We start from the raw sequence: 21,033 nt of genomic DNA, 5'->3' as shown, positions 1-21,033 counted from the left end.
CTCCCCTGCAGGCCTTGTCCCCCACAACTGCCCTCCTCTGCAGGCCTTGTCCCCCCAACTGCCCTCCTCTGCAGGCCTTGTCTCCCCAACTGCCCTCCTCTGCAGGCCTTGTCCCCCCCAACTGCCCTCCCCTGCAGGGCTTGGCCCCCCCCAACTTCCCTCCCCTGCAGGCCATCTTGTGTCCACATGGGGGCGGCCATCTTGTGTGTTGGAGTGATGGTCAATTTGCATATTACCTCTTTATTAGATAGGATGAAGACACCCTTATATTTAGCATTTTTCAAAACTTTTAAATGGAAAGGTATCGCTTATTTCCTATTAAGGTAAACTTTACACTTTTATAAATCAGTAATTATCATTTAACACTTAACATTTGTTTTTCACAAATTATAGTATAACTTCAAAAAGATATATGAAAAGAAATGTGGATGCAAAGCAATTTTTTTCTATATTTAGGTTAAATAGGCAAGAAAAGGCTTTGATAAAAAAGAATAACAAGAGGAAGGGAAAAAAAGTTTAAAGAACCAATTCTGAAAAGAACTTTTAGAAGGACTCAATGTGTTTAACTCAGTAAATATGAAAACAACTTTTAGAAGGACCCAATGTATTTAACTCAGGAAATACTCTTTCAGTATTATCCTACTTTTATACTACAATAAAAATAAAATACTAAACTTAGCATTATTGTACTTGAAATAACAGTTCTATGGAAGAAAAAATGTTTGTGGCTTACTATAGGCAGTCTCCAATATGCCAGAAGCAAAGTAGAATTTAAATATTTTCACACAAAAAAGGTACCTTATAAATAAGTGCTCCACAAATACTGATGAATGAATGAGTGAATGAACAGTAAAATAACAAATAAGACCCTTTATGTTATGTCTCTTATTATTCTATTACTATTAAAGGCATTTATAAGCAACATAATTTTTAACTGGTGTGCATACATTTAGGAATATACGCTTTTTTAGTGAGAAACCTTAAGAGTCATTACTTACATGATTGATATGATATAACAACTAATAGAAGAGTATTTCTTTTGAGGGAAATATATGATCAATGATGTTGCCTAACAGCATTTGGCTACACAATGTTATACTAAAAAACAGTACAATATAGTGGTAAAGGAAGAATTTAGGCTCTAAAATGAGATAGACCTGCTTGTTTTAGGTATTTTTGAAATGTGGTTATTTTGTGTGTCCATTTCTTGAAGTTTCCTCATCTGGAAGAGTGGGATATCTATACTATATGAATTTTAAAAAATTAGGATAATGCATATAAAGAGCCCATTACTATGCCAAACACATAGTATTGGCTAATATTTTTATCATCATCAATCACCATCATTAATTACTATGAGCATGGACAACTATCTTTTACTCAGGTCAATAGCATAACTAGTCTTCTAAAACTTCTTATAACATGAGTGTAATTCCCTTTCACATGATCAATTTTCTACATGTAATTTATGTGAAAGCCCCTGAAAATTCATTTATGAAATCAGAGTGCAAATAACAAGAAATTGAATAACAGATTCTATTAACATTTTTGCTTTTGTCTAAATTGTCCCATACCTAGATGATTCATAAATTGCTATTTAACACCTACACTTTGACTCTAAAATCCAGACCCCTATTTTAAATACCTTCTTGGTTTTACCACTTAGAAATTTCAACAGCAGCATGTTGAAATGGTGATAGTCCCGCTTCATCTTTGCCCAAACCTGGTACTCTTTAGTCTTCTATTTTCAGCAAATACCACCACAAAATTGTCCCTCCAGTTGGGCAAACCATGAATATAGCTGTTGTTCTTGATATTTCCTTCTCCCTCCCATTTCACATCCAACCTCCCACAAAGATCTTTTGTATTTTCTCTAAATAACCCACCCTCAAATTTATTCCAAACCCTCCTCAAATTTCAATTCAATCATCGCTCTGGAGAAAGCCTCCCCTTTGGGTTCCCCCTTCCCTAGCCTCACCACACCAATTCAGTTCTTCTTGGCATATACCCTTCATAATCTATGTATCTTGACTTGGCAGCACTTAAAATGGTACTTTCTATATTGGTTTTTGAAATTATTTCTGTTTATCTAAGACCCTTTGAAGAAAACATGGTTATTTGTTTTAACTCTTCATTTTATCTTCAGAATTTAGTATTTTTCAAAATGTCAGCTGGAACCCATGAGTTAACAGTGAAGTCAGGTTAATGTGAATAATGAGTAATGTAAATTTTTTTTCTAATGAAATATGGTAGAATACAAGGAAGTTTTGTTGGAGTAGATAAAATGTAGTAAACATACATACTGTATGCTTAAGATTTTTTTTTTTTTGGTTTTGAGCATACTTATGTATTCAGACATTATACACTTTTGTATGAGTATCAATGTAAAATATATTCACTACTATGTAGGTCTCAGCTGAAAATTATGAAACCATGGATGTAGGGACATGGCTGAAACCTAGCAGACACTCAATAATTTGTGTTAAATCAATCAAAAAAAAAGGAAAGAAAGAAAAAGAAAAGGTACTGATCACTCTTTCTTTCTTGAACATGTGTTTCCTTAGCTTCTATAATGAACTCTTCCATTTCTCATCCTCCCGCCATGTCTTCCTCATGGGACCCACTGTCCACACGGAGACGAGCACCACAGCCCCCTTCCTTGTGCATTGATTTGGTCACTCCCCACTTTCAGTTAGCACCCCCTCCTTTTAAACAACTTGATGCTATGATTTTCAACTTTTAAAATCCTCTCCTTTTAGCTTAAGGACTTTATATTCACCCCACAACTAGCCCTTGTCATCTGGATATGTCACAATCCCTTTTAAGTCAATCACTGTAATGCCAGTCTCATTATTTCTGGGCCCTATATTCAACACACAAACCTGCTCCCATGCTTTATATTCTTGCAAAGCTGGATATATTAATGCCATTTTTAACTCCTTTATCTCCTAAATATTTGCCAAATCCAGCTCTCCTTTCTATGCCTCTACCATAGTCATAGTTCAACCCCTCATTACACTACTTCAGTGATGTCTTAATTAGGTTTTTTGTTTTTAGTCCATTCAAATCCCTTACACAGACACTACGAAGGTTAATTAAAAGTAAGCTGACTATGCATATTCTCTGTTTACAAGCCTTCAAAAGCACTGTCAGCTATAATTTCTAAATTATGGGTCCCTTGGAGTACATTTTGAAGGAAAAGAAAGTAGACTGGGGCTTGCCTACAGCTGGAGGAATTGGGAGAAATGAGGGTGACTGTTAACATGTACGCTACAGGCAGTCCTCGGGTTACTTCAGACTCAACGTACGTCGTTTCGTGGTTACGTCGCCATCTCCCATTTATTTATTAAAAAAAAAAGTTCCGTCATTTCGACGTATGTACATATGTGATTTATGTTTTTTATTATTTATTTACCACAAGTAAAAGTCAGGAATTGTTATCTTTAAATTTATTTTTACTGTTTCACTTCATTACTGCTGTGTATGTGCTCCATGTGAGTGACGTAGGTGCTTATGTAGATGGGTTCTGACTTAAGGCTAAAATCGTGTTACATTGCGCCGTAGGAACGGATCTCCGATGTAACCTGAGGACCTACTGTACTTTCTCTTTGGAGTGATGAAAATACTCTAACTGTGGTGACAGTTAAAAATTCTGAAAATATACTAACACCATTGAATGATATACTTTAAATAGATAACCTGCATAGCATGTCAGTTGTATCTCAATAAGCTGTTATAAAGTTTTAAAAGTTGATGAGAGATGTGATGAAAGTTATGGATCACATAGAAAAACATGACCCCATGACCTACTAAAAATTACAAGTAATAAAACAGAACAAGCTGAAAGGAGTTATTGTTCAATCCAAACTAAATTTTGGCCATAAAATATCTGCTTATGGGATGTCAGCACAGAAGCTGTTCTAAGCGAATAGCGAAACATGCAATAGTCAGTCTATTAAGATCCAAATTTTAAATAGAAGAAAACTAAGGGTTAGATGTGATTTCTCTTGACCTACTAGTTAGGATTTTTAATCTATGTTATAGATTCCATGAAATGTGATTTAATATAGATAAATCAGTGTACACTTTAAAAATGATTAGATAATACCAAGTAACTACACTTCATATAATTTTAAGTCTTACAGACATAAAAAATATAATTTGGTTGATGGATAACATTTTTATTAAATATTTATTTTCACAAGAAGTAATGTAATAATTTATATTTACATCATTACTTTCTATAAAATAATTTGTATCATGTTATATAAAAGCTTATTTAATAAAACAGAGATCAGTTACCAAACTGCTATGTTAAAGTAGAATACTATACCTTGTAGTTCCCAGACTTTCAAAGGCATCATTTCTTTGCTACTCTCAATCAGGTATTTCTGGAATGCTGTCAGATTATCTCTGAGATCTGAATATCTTTCTCTGCATTAAAGTAGTAAGTAATGTTAATTATCATCACCTACTATAAATCACTATTTAAGCAGTATGCTTTTGAAATTAACTCTTCCAAATTAGTTATAAACTAATTGTTCATCATTAAAAGAATAAATCATGATGCAACTATATCCACAGAACTTAAAAATAAATGAGGGAGATATATGTCTATTTTTTTCAATATATAAACAAAACAAAACCTCTCTCAATTGTTAACATGCTAACATTACCTATAAGGGTCCCAAGGGTGAGGGCTGAATTATTAGTTTTTATGTTATATACTTTTTATTTTAACATTTTATAAATTACAAGTATTGCTTTTATAGTTTAAAATAAAAAATATTTTATAAGGAAAAACATAAATGCTCCCTATACGATCTTAGAGCTTACACTATTTCTGAAAAGTTCCATGTATAAAATGTATAAAAAACATAAGATAATTTTGCTTAATATTAAACACATCTAGGTATCTTTTAGAGAATGCCAAATAATAATGTAGTAGAATGACATTTTACTATACATACAATCTAAAGTATAATCTTCTATCTCTCATGAAATCAAGATAGTGCCATTTCAGATTTAAATAGAATTCTATTTAAAAAAAATACTTTAGCTACCATCACAACTTATAAAATAATGTCAGGAGAAAAGAGAAATGAAGATATTAAAAAGTGAAATGAGAATAAATACATAGAACATATATTCAGAAATGCATTAATCTTACAGATAACAACAAATAAATATACTACAGTGTCAATATCTTGCAATTTGATTAAAATGTAGGACCACATATTGAAAATGAATCAAGATTGACTATAACTGGTCTCATAATGAAAAAGCAACAAAATTTCAGAAAAAATCACTACAAATGACATTAACCCCTCATTTCTCAAAATTTTAAATAATGGAGTAATATTAAGTTTATAAGAGATATATTGTTCTTCATATTTAATCATAATCAATAATTTTCAATGCTAAATTTATTTATGTAATTCAGGTCAAAATATATTATTCATATAATACCGTAAAGAAAAAAATTACTTTTCCCTAAATCAGTTGAGTAATGGTATAAGAACTAACTTTGAGTATATCCTCTTAAAAAACTAATATCCCAGGACTCCAAAGGCTTTTTGGATGCGCAATTTATTCCCATAAAAAGTTATGTTTAGAAAAGAACAGAACTATGGATTCTGAGATGTTGAGACACAGCTGAAAATGAAATAAAAATGTTTTGTTATCTACTAAATAAATACCTTAATTAGAATAAATCCATTTTGCAAGATGCATTAACCTTTTAAGGCCACTAGTATACCACTTGGCCAATACAGTTTAGAGCTGTAACTCAGTCATCTGTATAAATTAGCATAATCTCCAAAAATGTTCCCCTCACTCTATATAGTTATCTACTCACCAGAGTAGATAAGTGTCTTAAGTGTCCTTTATGTAATACTAAACATGAACTAAAGATATTAATAAAATCACTTTTGTTTTCATTAATTTTGCCTTTGTATTGGAATCATAAACTTTCCCTTCTCGTAAATAAGAGAAAATATAAAGCTACAATGATCCCCATTCATGAATATTCAGAAAGTACTCACCATCCTATTCCTTGTCTTCAATCAGTAATGCAGGAAAAAAGGGGGGGCACAATTTTAATTGTTCAAAGTTTACTTAAACATGGATATGAAATTAAGATGAGACATTAAAAGCTTTTTAATATGGGAATCTGCAGCACAGAAATTTAGGGAAATAAATTTTCTCTTCTTTTGAGGAGTAAAAATTATGATTTTTTTCATGCTAAATGTGTATGTGTGTGTCCTCACCCGAGGATATTTTTCTATTGGTTTTTAGAGAGAGTGGCAGGGAGAGGGAAAGACACAGAGAAATATCGATGTGAGAGAAACACATCGATAGGTTGCCTCCTGCACGAGTCCTGACCAAGGCCTGGGCTGGGGAGGAGCTTGCAACCAAGGTACGTAACCTTGACTAGAATCGAACCCGGGACCCTTTGGTCCGCAGGCCGAAGCTCTACCCACTGAGCAAAACCAGCTAGGGCTCATGCTAAATATTAACCATGATTTTTGTAACCTATTACATCTATAAAATATTCTACAAGTTTTGATTTAGATTTTTTGCCAGAGATAACTTTGATCATTTTCAATTCCTATTGTCTAATCATACTTACACTCTTGAATTAGTGATTACTTTTCAATTTTGTGCTTTTTTGGTATTAACTGTGTATTACTTTTATAATAAATAAAAACAATTATATGTGTATTTTTAAAATGTGAAACATAAGCTAACAGAGCATATTGAATTAATTCCCATAAAAAGCACATGTAAGAGTATATTAATATAATTTTACTTCATTTCAGACTTACTTTAGTTTCCCAAAGAAAAATCCTTGAACTTCATTTGTTTCAATCTCACCTTCTACAGTGGTATTAGTCACAGCTATATTTGGGAAACAAAACCAAAATAAAATAAAAACACTTTCAGAATGGAAAAACAGTATGTAATCAAATATCAGGAGACTTCAAAATGAAATTGAATGACATCTGTTTTACTTTGTGTTTCCTTCATGGATCAGCTTAATGATACCTGCACGTGCACATGCTTGCATTCCTGACTGTGCACTCTCTTTTTATTTATTGTTTTTAAATTGAATTTATTGGGGTGACATTGGTTCACAAAACCATGCAGGTTTAAAAAAAATAAAATAAAAAAACCATACAGGTTTCAAATGTACAATTCCACAAAACCTCATCTTCACACTGTATCCTGTACCCATCGCCCAAAGCAATCTCTTTCTGTCCCTATTTATCCCTACTTTGCCCACCTCCACCTACTCCCACCCCCTTCCCCTCTGGCTATCATCACACTATGGTCTGTGTCTATGTGTTATATATATGTTTTTTTGCTTCATCTCTTCACCTTCTTTCATCCAGTCCCCCAACTCTTGTCCCCTGACAGCTCTCAGTCTGTTCCATGCATCCATGGCTCTATTTCTATTTTGTTCACTAGTATTTGTTCATTAGATTCCACACATAAGATTTTTGCTTAATCCTTTCACCTTTTTCACCCAGCCCCAAACCCCTCCCCTCTGACATCTGTCAGCCTGTTGTCTGTTATCTATGAGTCTGTTACTATTTTATTTGTTAGTTTCTTTGATTCATTAGATTCTACATATAAGTGAAATCATATAGTACTGTCTATTTTCTGGCTGGCTTATTTCACTTACATCAGGTCCTTCCATGCTGGTTTTCAGATTCTTTGTCTTTAATTTTTGCCATTTTAACTATTGTGTGTCTTGGGGTGGGCCTCTTTGGGTCTATCTTGTTTGGGACTCCATGACTTGAGCCTCCTGGACTTGTGTCTTTTTCCTTCACCAGTTTAGAGAAGTTTTCAGCCATTATTTCTTCAAATAGGTTTTTGATCCCTTGTTCTCTTTCTTCTTCTGGTATCTCTATGATGCAAATGTTACGCTTCATGTTGTACCAAAGGTCCCTTAAACTATCCTCATTTTTAAAAATTCTTTTCCCTTTATTGTTGCTCTGATGGGGTGTTTGTTTCTCCTTGTCTTCCAAATTGCTGATTTGATCCTCTGCTTCATGTAACCTACTATTTATTTCTTCTAGTGTATTCTTCATTTCAGATATTGTATTCTTCATTTCTAACTGGTTCTTTTTTATGGTTTCTATGTTCTTTTTCATGCTGTTAAGTTCCCCCTAAATTCTTTGAGCATACCTATAACCATTTTTTGGAACTCCATATCTGGTAAATTGCTTGCCTCCAAAACATATAGTTTTTTTTGTGGAGATTTCTCCAGCTCTTTCATTTGGGGCATGTTTCTTTGTCTCCCCATTTTTGTTGCCTCTTTGTGTTTGTCCCTATGTATTAAGTCAATCTGCTATGTCTCTGTAGGGTGGCTTTAAGTAGTAGGTTTCCTGTAGGACCAATGGCGCACTCTCCTTGATCACATGAGCTGGGTGCTCCAGGAATGTCCCTTGTGCAGGGTATGTGAGCCTTCTGTTGTAATTGAATCTTGATTGCTGTTGGTCTGTTCATGTGTGGGAAGGACCCTCAGGCTGGCTGATTTTGAGGATTGACTCCAACCACAGTGTATGAGCTGCTGTGTAGGTGTTGATCACACAAAGCAGATTTTGCCTCAGTGTGGTCTGATGCCTCCTGAGATCTCCCTTTAGACATGCCACTTGTGGGGCCAACTAGAGCCTGTTCAGATGTTGTCTGAAGCCACTGGGTATATCTGTTTCTGGGCCTCTTGGTAGGGAGCTGGTGTAGGTCAATGCCAGACGTTGCCTATGAGTGGCCCTGGGCATCCTGTTTGAAGTTACAAAGCCATCCACAGTTTGTGGTTGCCTCTGCTGGGCCTTGGTGTGCATGAAAATGACCAAGCTTCACACCAAGGCTGGCTTCCACCAGCACCAAGCCCAGGGACTGGTCAACAAAAGGCCCAAGGTCCCCTAGATCCGCCTCTGGTGGTACTCAAGTTGCATGAGGTAGGTTCTCAGTGAATCACCAGGTAGGCGTGAGTGGTGTTTACCAGATTGATACATGTTTGAGCATGGTGCCAGTGCTGGTTATGAGGCCACTCAGCCAAAGTGCTAGGGTATAACAAGTCTAGCTGTCCCCCTGATGGATGCCCACAAACCTATGTGGTGGGATGGGGTCACAGGGAGTTGTCAGGGTGAGGCCAGCAGAGTTTATCAGGCCCAAACAAACTAAGGGAAGGCTCTGCACCAGTCTGGTGTGGGAGGAAAAAAAAATGGTCCAGGTCTTCGAACCACACAACTCAGCCTATTGCACATTTTGCCTGGAGCCTGAGCTTAGCAGGGTAGGGCCCCAGTGGGAGTCAGGAGGGTGGGGCCACCAGGAGCCCAGAAGGGGGAGCTAGCAGATCTCACATGCTAGGGAGGCCACCAAGCTCAGGTTCACAGGAAAGTGGGGGGCATGGCACTGGCTCCAAAGCCATACAACTCAGTCACTAATACCCCCTAAGCCTGCCTGGACCACTACACTCTGGCATGGGCAGTTGACTCTTCAGCAGGGTGCAAGCTCCAAAGGATGGGGCCACTGGGAGTCTAGTGGGTGGGGCTATTGCATTTCCCCAGGCTGATGCCATAAAGAGGAGAGTGCTGCACCCAAGAAAGATAGCATCCGCTATGTGGGTGAAGGACTCCACCAGAGTCCAGAATGAGATTTTGTGCATTCTCTTTTTAAATGGGCTTGATTTATTAAATAGTTAAGCATTAAAAAATGTTCTGTTTTATAACCAGAATGATAAACCAAAGGGCCTGCAACAAATCTTGAGTTGAGATCTTAAACCAGGAAAGAGATCCAAGCCCTAACAAATATAGTTCTTGCATATTTCTCATGCCTTTAAAAATAATCAAGCAGTCTTTAGAAAAAAGTCATAGTCTCAAAAAATAAAGATGTACTGTTTTATATTCCTATCCCTTACCCTCACTTCTTCTTTACTTACCAATAACTGCAGTATACAGTGTGGTGAGTGGTATATACAAAAGGCATTTGGGATTATAAGAATTTGTGACTTCTTACAGCATAGGGTTGCTCTCTATGAGAGTCTGTCAGAGCTCATCAACTAAACTTCTCCTTTCTTACTCTTATGAAGGTCTGGATCTCTAGAACTACAACTAAAAACCTTTGGTGCTTTGATGTAGTCTTCCTTTCCCTCCTTTTCATTCATTCATCAAGCAAATATATTGACTGGCTACTATGATGCCTAATGCCTGCTGGGATAGACCCCAGAAATAGAGACACAAACTCCACTTGGTGGAAAAGGAGAGAGACAAATAGACAATTTTAATAGAGTGTGTGAATCTTTTCTGAAAGAAAGCACAGGCCCTATGGAATATAGGGAAGGAAAAACCTCTGACAAAACAGGAAGATAGGCAACCATCTCAGAGTTACTGACTGGCATATGTCTGAAGAGATGAGTAGGCCTTAGATGTAATTAAAGAGGTGGGAGAAAGGAGGAAGGTGTCAGCAGAAGGAACGGCATATGCAAAGAGATGAAAGTACTCTGTGGAGGCCATAAAGGCTTGGCATGGAGTCACACATGGATGTATCCAGGGAACATGAAGTTATTCTGTATAGTTTAGTGTTGCAGGATCAGATGATATAAATGAGAGAGGGCTGAGGGAGAGTGATAAGGCAGAAAGAAGCCAGTGTGTGAACAGCTTTCTTTGCTATGCTACCATGATTAAATTCAGGAGGGAGGTTACAGGGAGCCACTAAGTGATTTTAACCAGTGAAGTCACAAAGTCAGATTTCCATGACAAGAAATCCAATCTGAAAGCACTGTGGAGATTAAACTGATTAATTTATTTTGGAGGTTGGGGGGTTGAGGGTACTGAAGACCAAAGATCAGAGAGAAGGTCAGTTAGAAGCTGATACACGTACACAGAGGAAAAAAAGAACTGAACTAAAGGAGTGGCAACTAGAATGGAGAGACAATTTATTCCAAATCCTATATAATAAAAGCCTAATATGCTAAGTGTCTGACCATTTGTTCGACCATTTGACCAGTCGCTATGATGTGCACTGACCAGCAGGGGGCAAACGCTCCCACCGATAGGTTAGCTTGCTGCTTCGGTCTGGCCGATCGGGACTGGGCAAGACAGACCAGATATGTCCTGGAACCCTCCTTCAGTCCATCCCCAGTCGGCCAACCTCCTGCAGCTCCTCCCTAGCCAGCCAGCCCCAATCAGGACTGGGCGAGATGGGCCGGACACACCCTGGAGCTCTCCCGTGGTCCCTCCCTGGCCCCTATCGTGCACCGGTGGGTTCCCTCGGCCTGGCCTGCACCTTCTTGCAATCCAGGACCCCTTAAGGGATGTCAGAGAGCCGGTTTCAGGCCAATCCCCACAGGCCAGGCCAAGGGACCCCACTGGTGCACAAATTCGTGCACCGGGCCTCTAGTATATATATAAAAGGGTGATGACAGAATTTAGTATGTAATTTGTAATATAGATAGTACATGTAATATAGATAATACATGTGATCACCTCACTTTTCATTATTTATTATGTTTTTATCGTGTATGTTTTTAGAGAGAGAAGAAGGGAGAGGGAGAGACAGAAACAGTGATGAGAGAGAAACATTGATCAGTTGCCTCCTGCACGCCCCCTACTGGGGATTGAGTTCAAAAGCCCAGCATGTGCCCTGACCAGGAATCAAACCTTGCCTCCTGGTGCACGGGACAATGCTCAATCCACTGACCCACACCAGCCTGACATCACCTCACTTTTTAAAGAAAATTCTACAAGCTCAAGGACAGGTTGAAAATGCCTTATGTTACTATACTAGCATGTGTTACATGTCTTAAAAAAGGAGTAGGCATTAAATAAAATGACTTAAATAAGATATTAAATTATAAAGCATTATAAAACTATATGTAACTATATAGAAATGTATAAAATTTGAATATTATTTCTACTATACTTTTCCAGCAACTCTTTAACTAACAAGACTTAAATCACAGTAATACAGATCTTTATTGGAAACACATTCAGTAGGAGCAGCCAGAGCTAAGTCTACAATCAGGGCAGGGTTTGCAGGACCAGATCCTGAACAGAAAAACAAAGTTGAAGCAGAAGCCACATCTGAGAGCATATAAAAGAATTTAAAACTCTTAACCAAGAATCAGATATAAATTTCTGATGAATCAGGTAATAAAACATTTTCATAAGTATATGAAACTTCTTTGGTTTCCAGAGTCCTTCGTCTAGAGCAGCAGTTCTCAACCTGTGGGTTGCGACCCCTTTGGGGGTCGAACGACCCTTTCACAGGGGTCGCCTAAGACCATTGGAAAACACATATATAATTTCATACTGTTTTTGTGATTAATCACTATGCGTTAATTATGTTCAATTTGTAACAATGAAAATACATCCTGCATATCAGATATTTACATTACAATTCATAACAGTAGCAAAATTACAGTTATGAAGTAGCAACGAAAAGACCCTTTCACAGGGGTCGCCTAAGACCATCGGAAAACACATATATAATTACATATTGTTTTTGTGATTAATCACTATGCTTTAATTATGTTCAATTTGTAACAATGAAAATACATCCTGCATATCAGATATTTACATTACGATTCATAACAGTAGCAAAATTACAGTTATGAAGTAGCAACGAAAATAATTTTATGGTTGGGGGTCACCACAACATGAGGAACTGTATTAAAGGGTCGCGGCATTAGGAAGGTTGAGAACCACTGGTCTAGAGCATTCATTTAGTACCCAGGACTACAAGCAGATTAGTTTGTAGGTCAAAAATCTAACCAAGCTACTTCATCTAAACAAATATCCCCCACCCCACTTCAAGAAAGAAAATAAAAACACCATCAACCTAACTTCATTATAAATAGAGACCTGGAGCATGAAATTCATGCATGGGTGCAGTCCCTAGGCCTGACCAGTGATCAAAGCGCAAGCATCTGGTGTGGAAGGGCAGATCCCAGCTGACCGCTGGGCCCCTGGGTCCCCAGGCAGCCCCCTCTGCCTAAGTCACGGTGCCTAAGTCCCTATGTGGAGATATGGTGAGTACAGCCAGACACTGTGAACCGGGGTGCAGCGTGGGCCTCTGGGCCGCTTAGTGGCACTGCACAGAAGCCAGGTGGGCAGTGCACTCTCTCCCAGCCGGCCTTGCAGACCGGCTTCTGCATGAACCCACAGGGAGCCTCACCAGCCCCTGTGGTCCCGGTGGCTGCGGCCTGGCTCACCTGGAAGAGGCCGCGCGGGTGCAGGGTGGGCTCCTCACGGGCTCCCAGAACCTGAGCACGGGGGCTTCCCTGGCACAGGAGCCCTGGCGTCCCTGGGGAGGGTAGCAGGGGGAGTGAGAGCGAGCTTGGCGGACACCCCGCATTCTCACCGTATCTCCATCCCCATCACCCCCGCCCCCAGGTAGCCTGCGAGTAGTCACAGTGCATAGCCGACGCCCACCATATTCTGTGCCACCCCCTGGTGGTCAGCACACGTCATAGCGAGCGGTCGAACTCCCAGTCGAGGGGACAATTTGCATATTAGGCTTTTATTATATAGAAGAATACTTCAGACAAACACTCCTAAGGCAAATGAATTACCGATGAGTTTCAGATTTACTGAGCTATTGATCGCCTTTGATCTCTTAGACCCCTCACCCTCACCCTGGTGGGTGGCTGGGCACATCAGGCCAGGCAGAGCTCCTGGGCCAGTCACCTGGAGCCATAAGCATTTCTGTCTAATGCCTCAGTGTACCTTATATTCTCATTTTGAAATATGTTTCTAAAAATGGTTGGTAAGCCCTTACCAGTTTGGCTCAGTGGATAGAGCGTTGGCCTGCGGACTCAAGGGTCCCGGGTTCTATTCCGGTCAAGGGCATGTACCTTGGTTGCGGGCACATCCCCAGTGGGAGGTGTGCAGGAGGCAGCTGATCGATGTTTCTCTCTCATCGATGTTTCTAACTCTCTATCTCTCTCCCTTCCTCTCTGTAAAAAATCAATAAAAATATATTTAAAAAAATAAAAAATAAAAATAGAAATGGTTGGTAAGCCATTGGGTATAAGCAAAACTTCAAACTCAAAAAAATATGTCTACTCCGTCAACAGCCTCTTTTAACATGAGTAGAATTTTAGTCATGAAAATTTTTTAAAAACAAAAGGATATAAGCCTCCAAATTTTCATTCTACTCAAATACAGAGAGAAAACTTACTTTTAACTTGAGTATCATCCAGTGTTTTGTATTCTGTACTCTTAATTGCTAACTCCACACCATATCCAGATAAGTACATTTTCCTTGAGGTTGGTTTCTGTTCAAACACATTGATTTAAAAAAAAAGAGAGAGAAAATACTTACTCAAATATCTTCTTTTCATTTCAGTATAACTGTGTATTAGGATATTAGGGTAAATTACTAATAAAAAAGTATTTAAATATCTATAAAATTACTTGGGGGCTATTTACACTCTCTCTAGCCAGTCTATCAAGGAACAAAAATTTGGTTGATGACAACTTCTTTACTTTCTAAAAACTTTGTCATGACTCTACTGTTTTAATTTCTCTTTTATGATGAAAATATATCTTATATTTTCTTATTTTACCCTGGTACCTTTCCCATCTCTCCCATGAGTTAATTAACAAGGATCTAATACAATCATGTTTCAACAAAACTGTCCTGCTTTTGGGAACCACACAAGATTTGCTAAATCAGCAAATGGCATTCATCTGCTAGTTTTCTAGATGTAGAACAACTAGAGCAGTGGTTCTCAACCTTCCTAAGGCCGCCACCCTTTAATACATTTCCTCATGTTGTGGTGACCCCCAACCATAAAATTATTTTCGTTGCTACTTCATAACTGTAATTTTGCTACTGTTATGAATCGTAATGTAACTATCTGATATGCAGGATGTATTTTCATTGTTACAAATTGAACATAATTAAAGCATAGTGATTAATCACAAAAACAGTATGTAATTATATATGTGTTTTCCAATGGTCTTAGGCGACCCCTGTAAAAGGGTCGTTCGACCCCCAAAGGGGTCACAACCCACAGGTTGAGAACCACTGAACTAGAGTGTTGCCAAAAGCAAATATTGGAAAGTAGAGACAAAGGAGACAAAAAAACTCAGTGCCTTGAACAGCCTGATTAAATTTTTCCCCATTGTTTCTCAATGACTAAAATATACCAAATGCCACAAATTTATATCTATTCTTGCAATAAAGGGTAACAATTGCCTAAAACTGAGTTATCTGAAGAATTTATAATCAGAATTTTGGTATCTCATTTCCCCCTTCCAATAAAGGACAAATATTAAATGTACTTTATCAAGGAAGAGAAGTCACCATCTTTTGTCTAAAGGTAAGCAAGCTGAATGAATATACATAATATTGTTGAAGATGTCTAAGTTTCTTTATAGCTTCCGGACTGAAATTCTTATCAGTTGTGCTACAATCATTATAATTTGGCATATTCTTTCAAAGGTCAGGAAACCAGTTTAACCTAGCACTCAGCAATGTTCCTTGAGAATGCTCTGTGTCTTTGCTTAATTCAGGTTTGCATAGGGGTAATTTGCAATCCTAAACATGACAGAGGAAGAGGCAGAAATCAGAGGGAAGGAGACTCTTAAGGGCATACTACTATTCTTTTCATTCTCTTCTTTCCCCTCTAAACTTCTTCCCCAGTTTTAAAAATAGTAAGTATATTACCAGAGTGACTATTCCTGGACTTTTCTATTTCAAAATAAGATGATGTAAGAATTAGTTTCAGATATGCAGACAACTATCTAATACTGCTGCCCACACTAAAATTTTATTTGCTAATTTTTCAGGCATATGTTATAATGAAAGATAGCATGAGAAAACTAGGTTATTTATAATTATAGTAATCTGACAAAGTTGAAAATCTTTTAAAGTCTTTTCAATTTTATACAGCTCATTTTAAAAATACATTGTGACTATCCACTCACAAAGACAATCAGCAGGTAGCTAAGTGAACCAAAGCTCTAAGTCCACATATTTTGTTATAGTTCATAAAAGAAATGTAATTGCACATAACCAATTTCCATTATCAGTTCTGGAGTATTATTAGTTCCTCAGTTATAAAGATAAATGTTTATTAAATCCATATTTACTTTCTCCATATGAAAATGTATTAATATAAAATTTGAATTGTAGTTTAATAAATTCAGATTTGCAAACCAAAAATGCTCATAGGCTAAATCAACTGGTGAAAAAAAAATCTGTATTCTTCTATTTCTTCTTTCCCCACAAAAAGGTATCTGGTGAGGATGTGGAGCAAAGGGAACCCTTGTGCACTGTTGGGAATAGAAATTGCTGTTGGCAGTATAGAAAAGAGTATAATGGCTCCTCAATTAAAAATAGAGCTAAATAGAACTCTCATATACTCCAGCAATTATACTTGTGAGTATATATCACAAAGAAGTGAAAGCACTAGCTAGGAAAGATATACTATGCAACCCCATGTTTATTGCAGCATTACTTAACATAGCCAAATATGTGAACAATCTATTTATCCATCAATGGATGAATGTATAAAGAAAATGTAGTGTGTGTATAAAATGGAATATTATTCAGCCTTAAAAAAGAATGAAATCTTGCCATTTTGGACAACATGAATGGACAGTGAGGGTATTGCACTAGTGTGATAGTTGTGTTAGTTTTTTTTTTTGTTGTTTTTTGTTTTGTTGTTTTTTTTTATGAGTGTGTTTCTGCTCCGTTTGTTCATTTATTTTTATATTCAATTGTTGATGGATATGTGTTTATTGCCATTTTATTGTTGATAATTTTTTTCCCTTTTTTATTCCTTTTTAATCTTTTTTTTTTATTCTAAGATTTGGAAACAGCCTAAGTGCCCATCAGCAAATGAGTGGATTAAAAGACTGTGGTACAGCTACCCAATGGAATACTACACCACTAAAAAAAAAAAGAAACTTTTACCATTTGCAACAGCTTTCCAGTTCCAATGGATGGAACTGGAAAGCATTATGCTAAGTGAAATAAGCCAGTCGGAGAAAGATAAATATGACATGACCTCACTCATATATGGGATATAATAATCAACATAAACTGATGAACAAAAATAGATCCAGAGACAAATGGCAGGGGAGCGGGGTGGGGGGAGAGAAGGAGACAGGTGTTAGAGATCAACCAAAGGACTTGTATGCATACATATTAGCATAACCAATGGACACAGACACTAGGGCGGTGGTGGCTTGCCCTTGGGGGTGGGAGTGGCCAGGGGGAGGGGGAAAAAGGAGACATATGTAAAACTTTAAACAATAAAAAAAACTCATGTATTACTGGTTTAGTGGTGATGAACTCCTTTAGCTTTTCCTTATCTGGGAAGCTCTTTATATGTCCTTCAATTCTAAATGAGAGCTTTGGATAGATGCCGGAAGCTGGTCCATCCTTGCTGCTTGACACAGTCGCTGCAGGGAAGAAACATCTGCACAGCACATGTTTCAAGGGACCTGGCGTATATGGCATACTGCTCTTAATATGTTTGCTCCCCTTCTTGGCACTATATGTTTTAACCAAGGTCACCTCTCCCTAGTTGTGTTAGTTTTAAAAATCTTTAAATTACATTCCTAATGGGAATTATTATGTAAAATCTAGTAAGATCATGAAATGTATTTTTATACCCAAAATAATCTTAAACAAAACAAACATGTACCTGAATATAATGACGAAGAACATACAGAATTTCTCCATTTTGAGCTTTTTCAGACAATACTGTGTGGAATTTACTAAATGATCTGGTACCCATTTCTGCATAGAGAATAATCACTGGTAAGTTCTCTTTATTTGTAGGAAATTTATGATCCCCTTCAAAAAGATAAGGTCTGGGCCTGAAATGGAGAAAAAAAACAAAAAAGCAAAAAAACCCACACAAACTTTTAAAAGAACTGAAAGTAAAGAGCATATGAGAAATATATTATGACACTTTATAATTTACTAGAGGCCCAATGCATGAAATTCGTGCAAGAGGAGGCCTTCTTTCCCCTGGCTGCCAGCACTGGCTTCCCTCTGACACCTGGGACCCGGGTTTCTCTCGCGGCACTGGCTTCATCTAGAAGGTCATCCGGTCTAATTAGCATATTATGCTTTTATTATTATAGATAGGAAAATATATATTTGCACACATATATTATCACAGAAAAAGAATTTAAATTTCCTGTGATACTTGGTGCGCATAACTTCTAAGTCACAGAAAAAAAAGAAATTTGGTTAACCCAAAATTGAATATAAGTATTTTCTTTTCCAACAAGTTTCACTGTCTTTAATCACTAACATATAATAGCAATATAGTTTTCAATTAAATAAAATTTGTATTTTCTTCAATTAAGATATAATTTTTATTATTATAGCTTACATTTCATTTTCAACTATTTAAAAAACAAAACAAAAGCACTATATCATACAAAGATTATTAGTACTTAATATAGGGTGGGATAAAAGTAGGTTTACAGTTGTAAGTACTTGAAACAGGGTTGATTCTTGTATTGTTAATTATTGTATTATTTTTCACACAAACAAGTGTAAACTTACCTTTCCACCACCCTATATAAGTAACAATTCATTAAATCCTCAAGTGTAATCAAAGAAACATTAAAAAAGTGAAAAAGAGCCCTGGCCAGTGTGACTCAGTTGGTTGAGCACTGTCCCTATGTTCTGAAAGGTCACAGGTTTGATTCCCAGTCAGGGCACATGCCCAGGTTGGGAGCTCGATCCCTAGTCGGGATGCATGCATGAGGCAGCCAATCGATGTTTTCCACCTCACATCAACGTCTGTCTGTCTGTCTCTCTCCCCCTTTCCCTTCTTCTCTAAAAAAAAAATCAATAAAATAATATTTTAAAAAAATTTAAGAAGTGAAAAAGAGCCCTGGCTGGTGTGGCTCAGTTGGTTAGTGTGTCGCCCTGATATGCCAAGGTTGCAGGTTTGATTCCCGGTCAGGACACATGCCCAAGTTGTGGGTTCAATCCCCGGTAGGGTAGCGTATGGGAGGCAACTGATCGATGTTTCTCTCCCACATCAATGTTTCTCCCTCCCTCTCCCTCTTCCTTCTTTTCTCTCTAAAATCAATAAAAACATGTCCTCAGATTTTAAAAAAAGTGAAAAAGAATCTTAAGCTAGATGAAATTATTAAAATCTTTCTCTTGCCCTAGCTGGTTTGGCTCAGTGGATAGAGCATTGGCCTGTGGACCAAAGGGTTCCGGGTTCGATTCTGGTCAAGGGCATGTACCTTGGTTGAAGACTCCTCCCCTGCCCAGGCCCTGGTCGAGGCTTGTGCAGGAAGCAACCAATCGATGTATTTCTCTCACATCAATGTTTCTGTCTTTCCCTCTCTCTTCCACTCTCCCTAAAAATCAATTGAAAAATGTCCTCGGGTGAGGATTAACTAACAAACAAACAAAATCTTTCTCATTAATTTCAACTGATAAGTTTGAACTCAAATGAGACAAAGTTAAATGGCTTATCATTAAAATTTTGATTTTTATCAAATCAGTACTGTAAAAGTACATTTAGTAATTTTTTTTAAAAGATTATTTGTTTTAGAGAGAAAGGGGGAGGAAGGGAGATGGGGAGAGAGAGACAGACAGACATTGATTTGTTGTTACACTTAGTTATGCATTTATTGGTTGCTTCTTATATATGCCCTGACCAGGGATCAAACCCACAACCTCAGCCTATCAGGGTGACACTCTAACCAACTGAGCTACCTGGCCAGGGCACATTTAGTAATCTATATAGGGTATCTTACATTTTGAAATTAGTATGAAAGAATGTTTTCAAATAATTTACTATTGGTAACTGGAAAGGCTGCTAATAAAACAATGCTAGTAAATCAATCTTGAATATAAAAGAAAAAATTAGTTCATCTACCAACTGTTCACGAATCATTACAGAAAAGTGCCTTCCTATACACATATACACATACCTTCCAAAGTCTGTTTCTATGAATAATTCAGAAACTGCTTGGATATATCACAGGTTAAAAAAAATTAATCTACAGCTATAGAGAATTACTGGGTAAGAGGGAAAATAGTCTTTTTTTAAAAAATGTTTTTATTGATTTTTTTAGAGAGAGAGAGAGTCAGAAACATTGATGAGAAAGATCAACTGGCTGCCTCCTGCACGCCCCCACTGGGCACTGAGGATCGAGCCCACAATCTGGGCATGTGCCACAACCAGGAATCGAACTGGCTACCTCCTGGTGCACAGGATGATGTCCAACCAACTGAGCCACACTGGTTGGGCAAAAATAGTCATTAAATCTGAAGAGATTACATTTAAAAATATAAATTTTCATTTATTAGATTCACTAAGATTATAAAGGGAATAATACAAATTAGCAGTGGCAAAAATGTTAGAAATGTATTGCCTAAGATTCACAGAAAAAAAGGTATGAATCTAATACTATATATGGCTTCTGTCAGGCTAAGGAATTGATTTCATTCTAATTTACAAGCTAATAAGTTTGCCTTTTATTGTTTCATGGATACCGGGCAAAAGACCTGAGACTACTAGTTCAGAAACAAAGAGCTTTACTACTCATGGCACACAAGCAGCATGAGTTTGTTTGCATCAGTTCCCTGTGGTCCTTACATTCTATGGGAGTGAAAATGCACCCACAAGAATGCTACACATGCTACTTCCCATAGTCATTTGTATGCAATACTTGGAAGAAATAAAAAAAAAACGTTTTTGAATAACATATTTAAAAAAATGTCTATGTAATTGTTTTTATTATTAAATAGAGGCCCAATGCACGAAATTCATGCATGGTAGGGTCCCTAAGCCTGGCTGGCGATCAGGGTCAATCTGCAGGGCAATCGGGGGGGTCTCTGCTGGCACCTGCCTTGGCTGGCCTGGGGCCTGCAGGCTGGGGGCAGTTCCTGCGTTGAGCATCTGCTCCCTGGTGGTCAGTGTGCCTCATAGCGACTAGTTGTTCCACCGGTCATTCTGCCATTTGGTTAATTTGCATATTAGTCTTTTATTATATAAGACTAGAGGCCCGGTGCACAAAAATTTGT

General features: G+C 37.4%; 1 protein-coding gene across 1 annotated transcript in view; it reads right to left on the bottom strand.

The window, feature by feature from the left end:
* The window catches only part of UGGT2 (UDP-glucose glycoprotein glucosyltransferase 2), a 172,626-nt gene that overhangs the window by 131,265 nt on the left and 20,328 nt on the right, over positions 1–21,033 (bottom strand). Inside the window, exons 6-9 of the mRNA XM_005882398.2 lie at positions 17,672–17,846; positions 14,191–14,287; positions 6,828–6,900; positions 4,334–4,434 (exon numbers count right to left, since the gene is read on the bottom strand). Coding sequence (XP_005882460.1) covers positions 4,334–4,434; positions 6,828–6,900; positions 14,191–14,287; positions 17,672–17,846 — 446 coding nt within the window. The remainder of the gene's footprint in view (positions 1–4,333; positions 4,435–6,827; positions 6,901–14,190; positions 14,288–17,671; positions 17,847–21,033) is intronic.

The sequence above is a fragment of the Myotis brandtii genome, unplaced genomic scaffold, assembly GCF_000412655.1.
Source record: "Myotis brandtii unplaced genomic scaffold, ASM41265v1 scaffold71, whole genome shotgun sequence".
NCBI lineage: Eukaryota > Metazoa > Chordata > Mammalia > Chiroptera > Vespertilionidae > Myotis > Myotis brandtii.
Note: the sequence above shows the minus strand (reverse complement) of the source record. Positions and strands in the feature narration are given on the sequence as shown.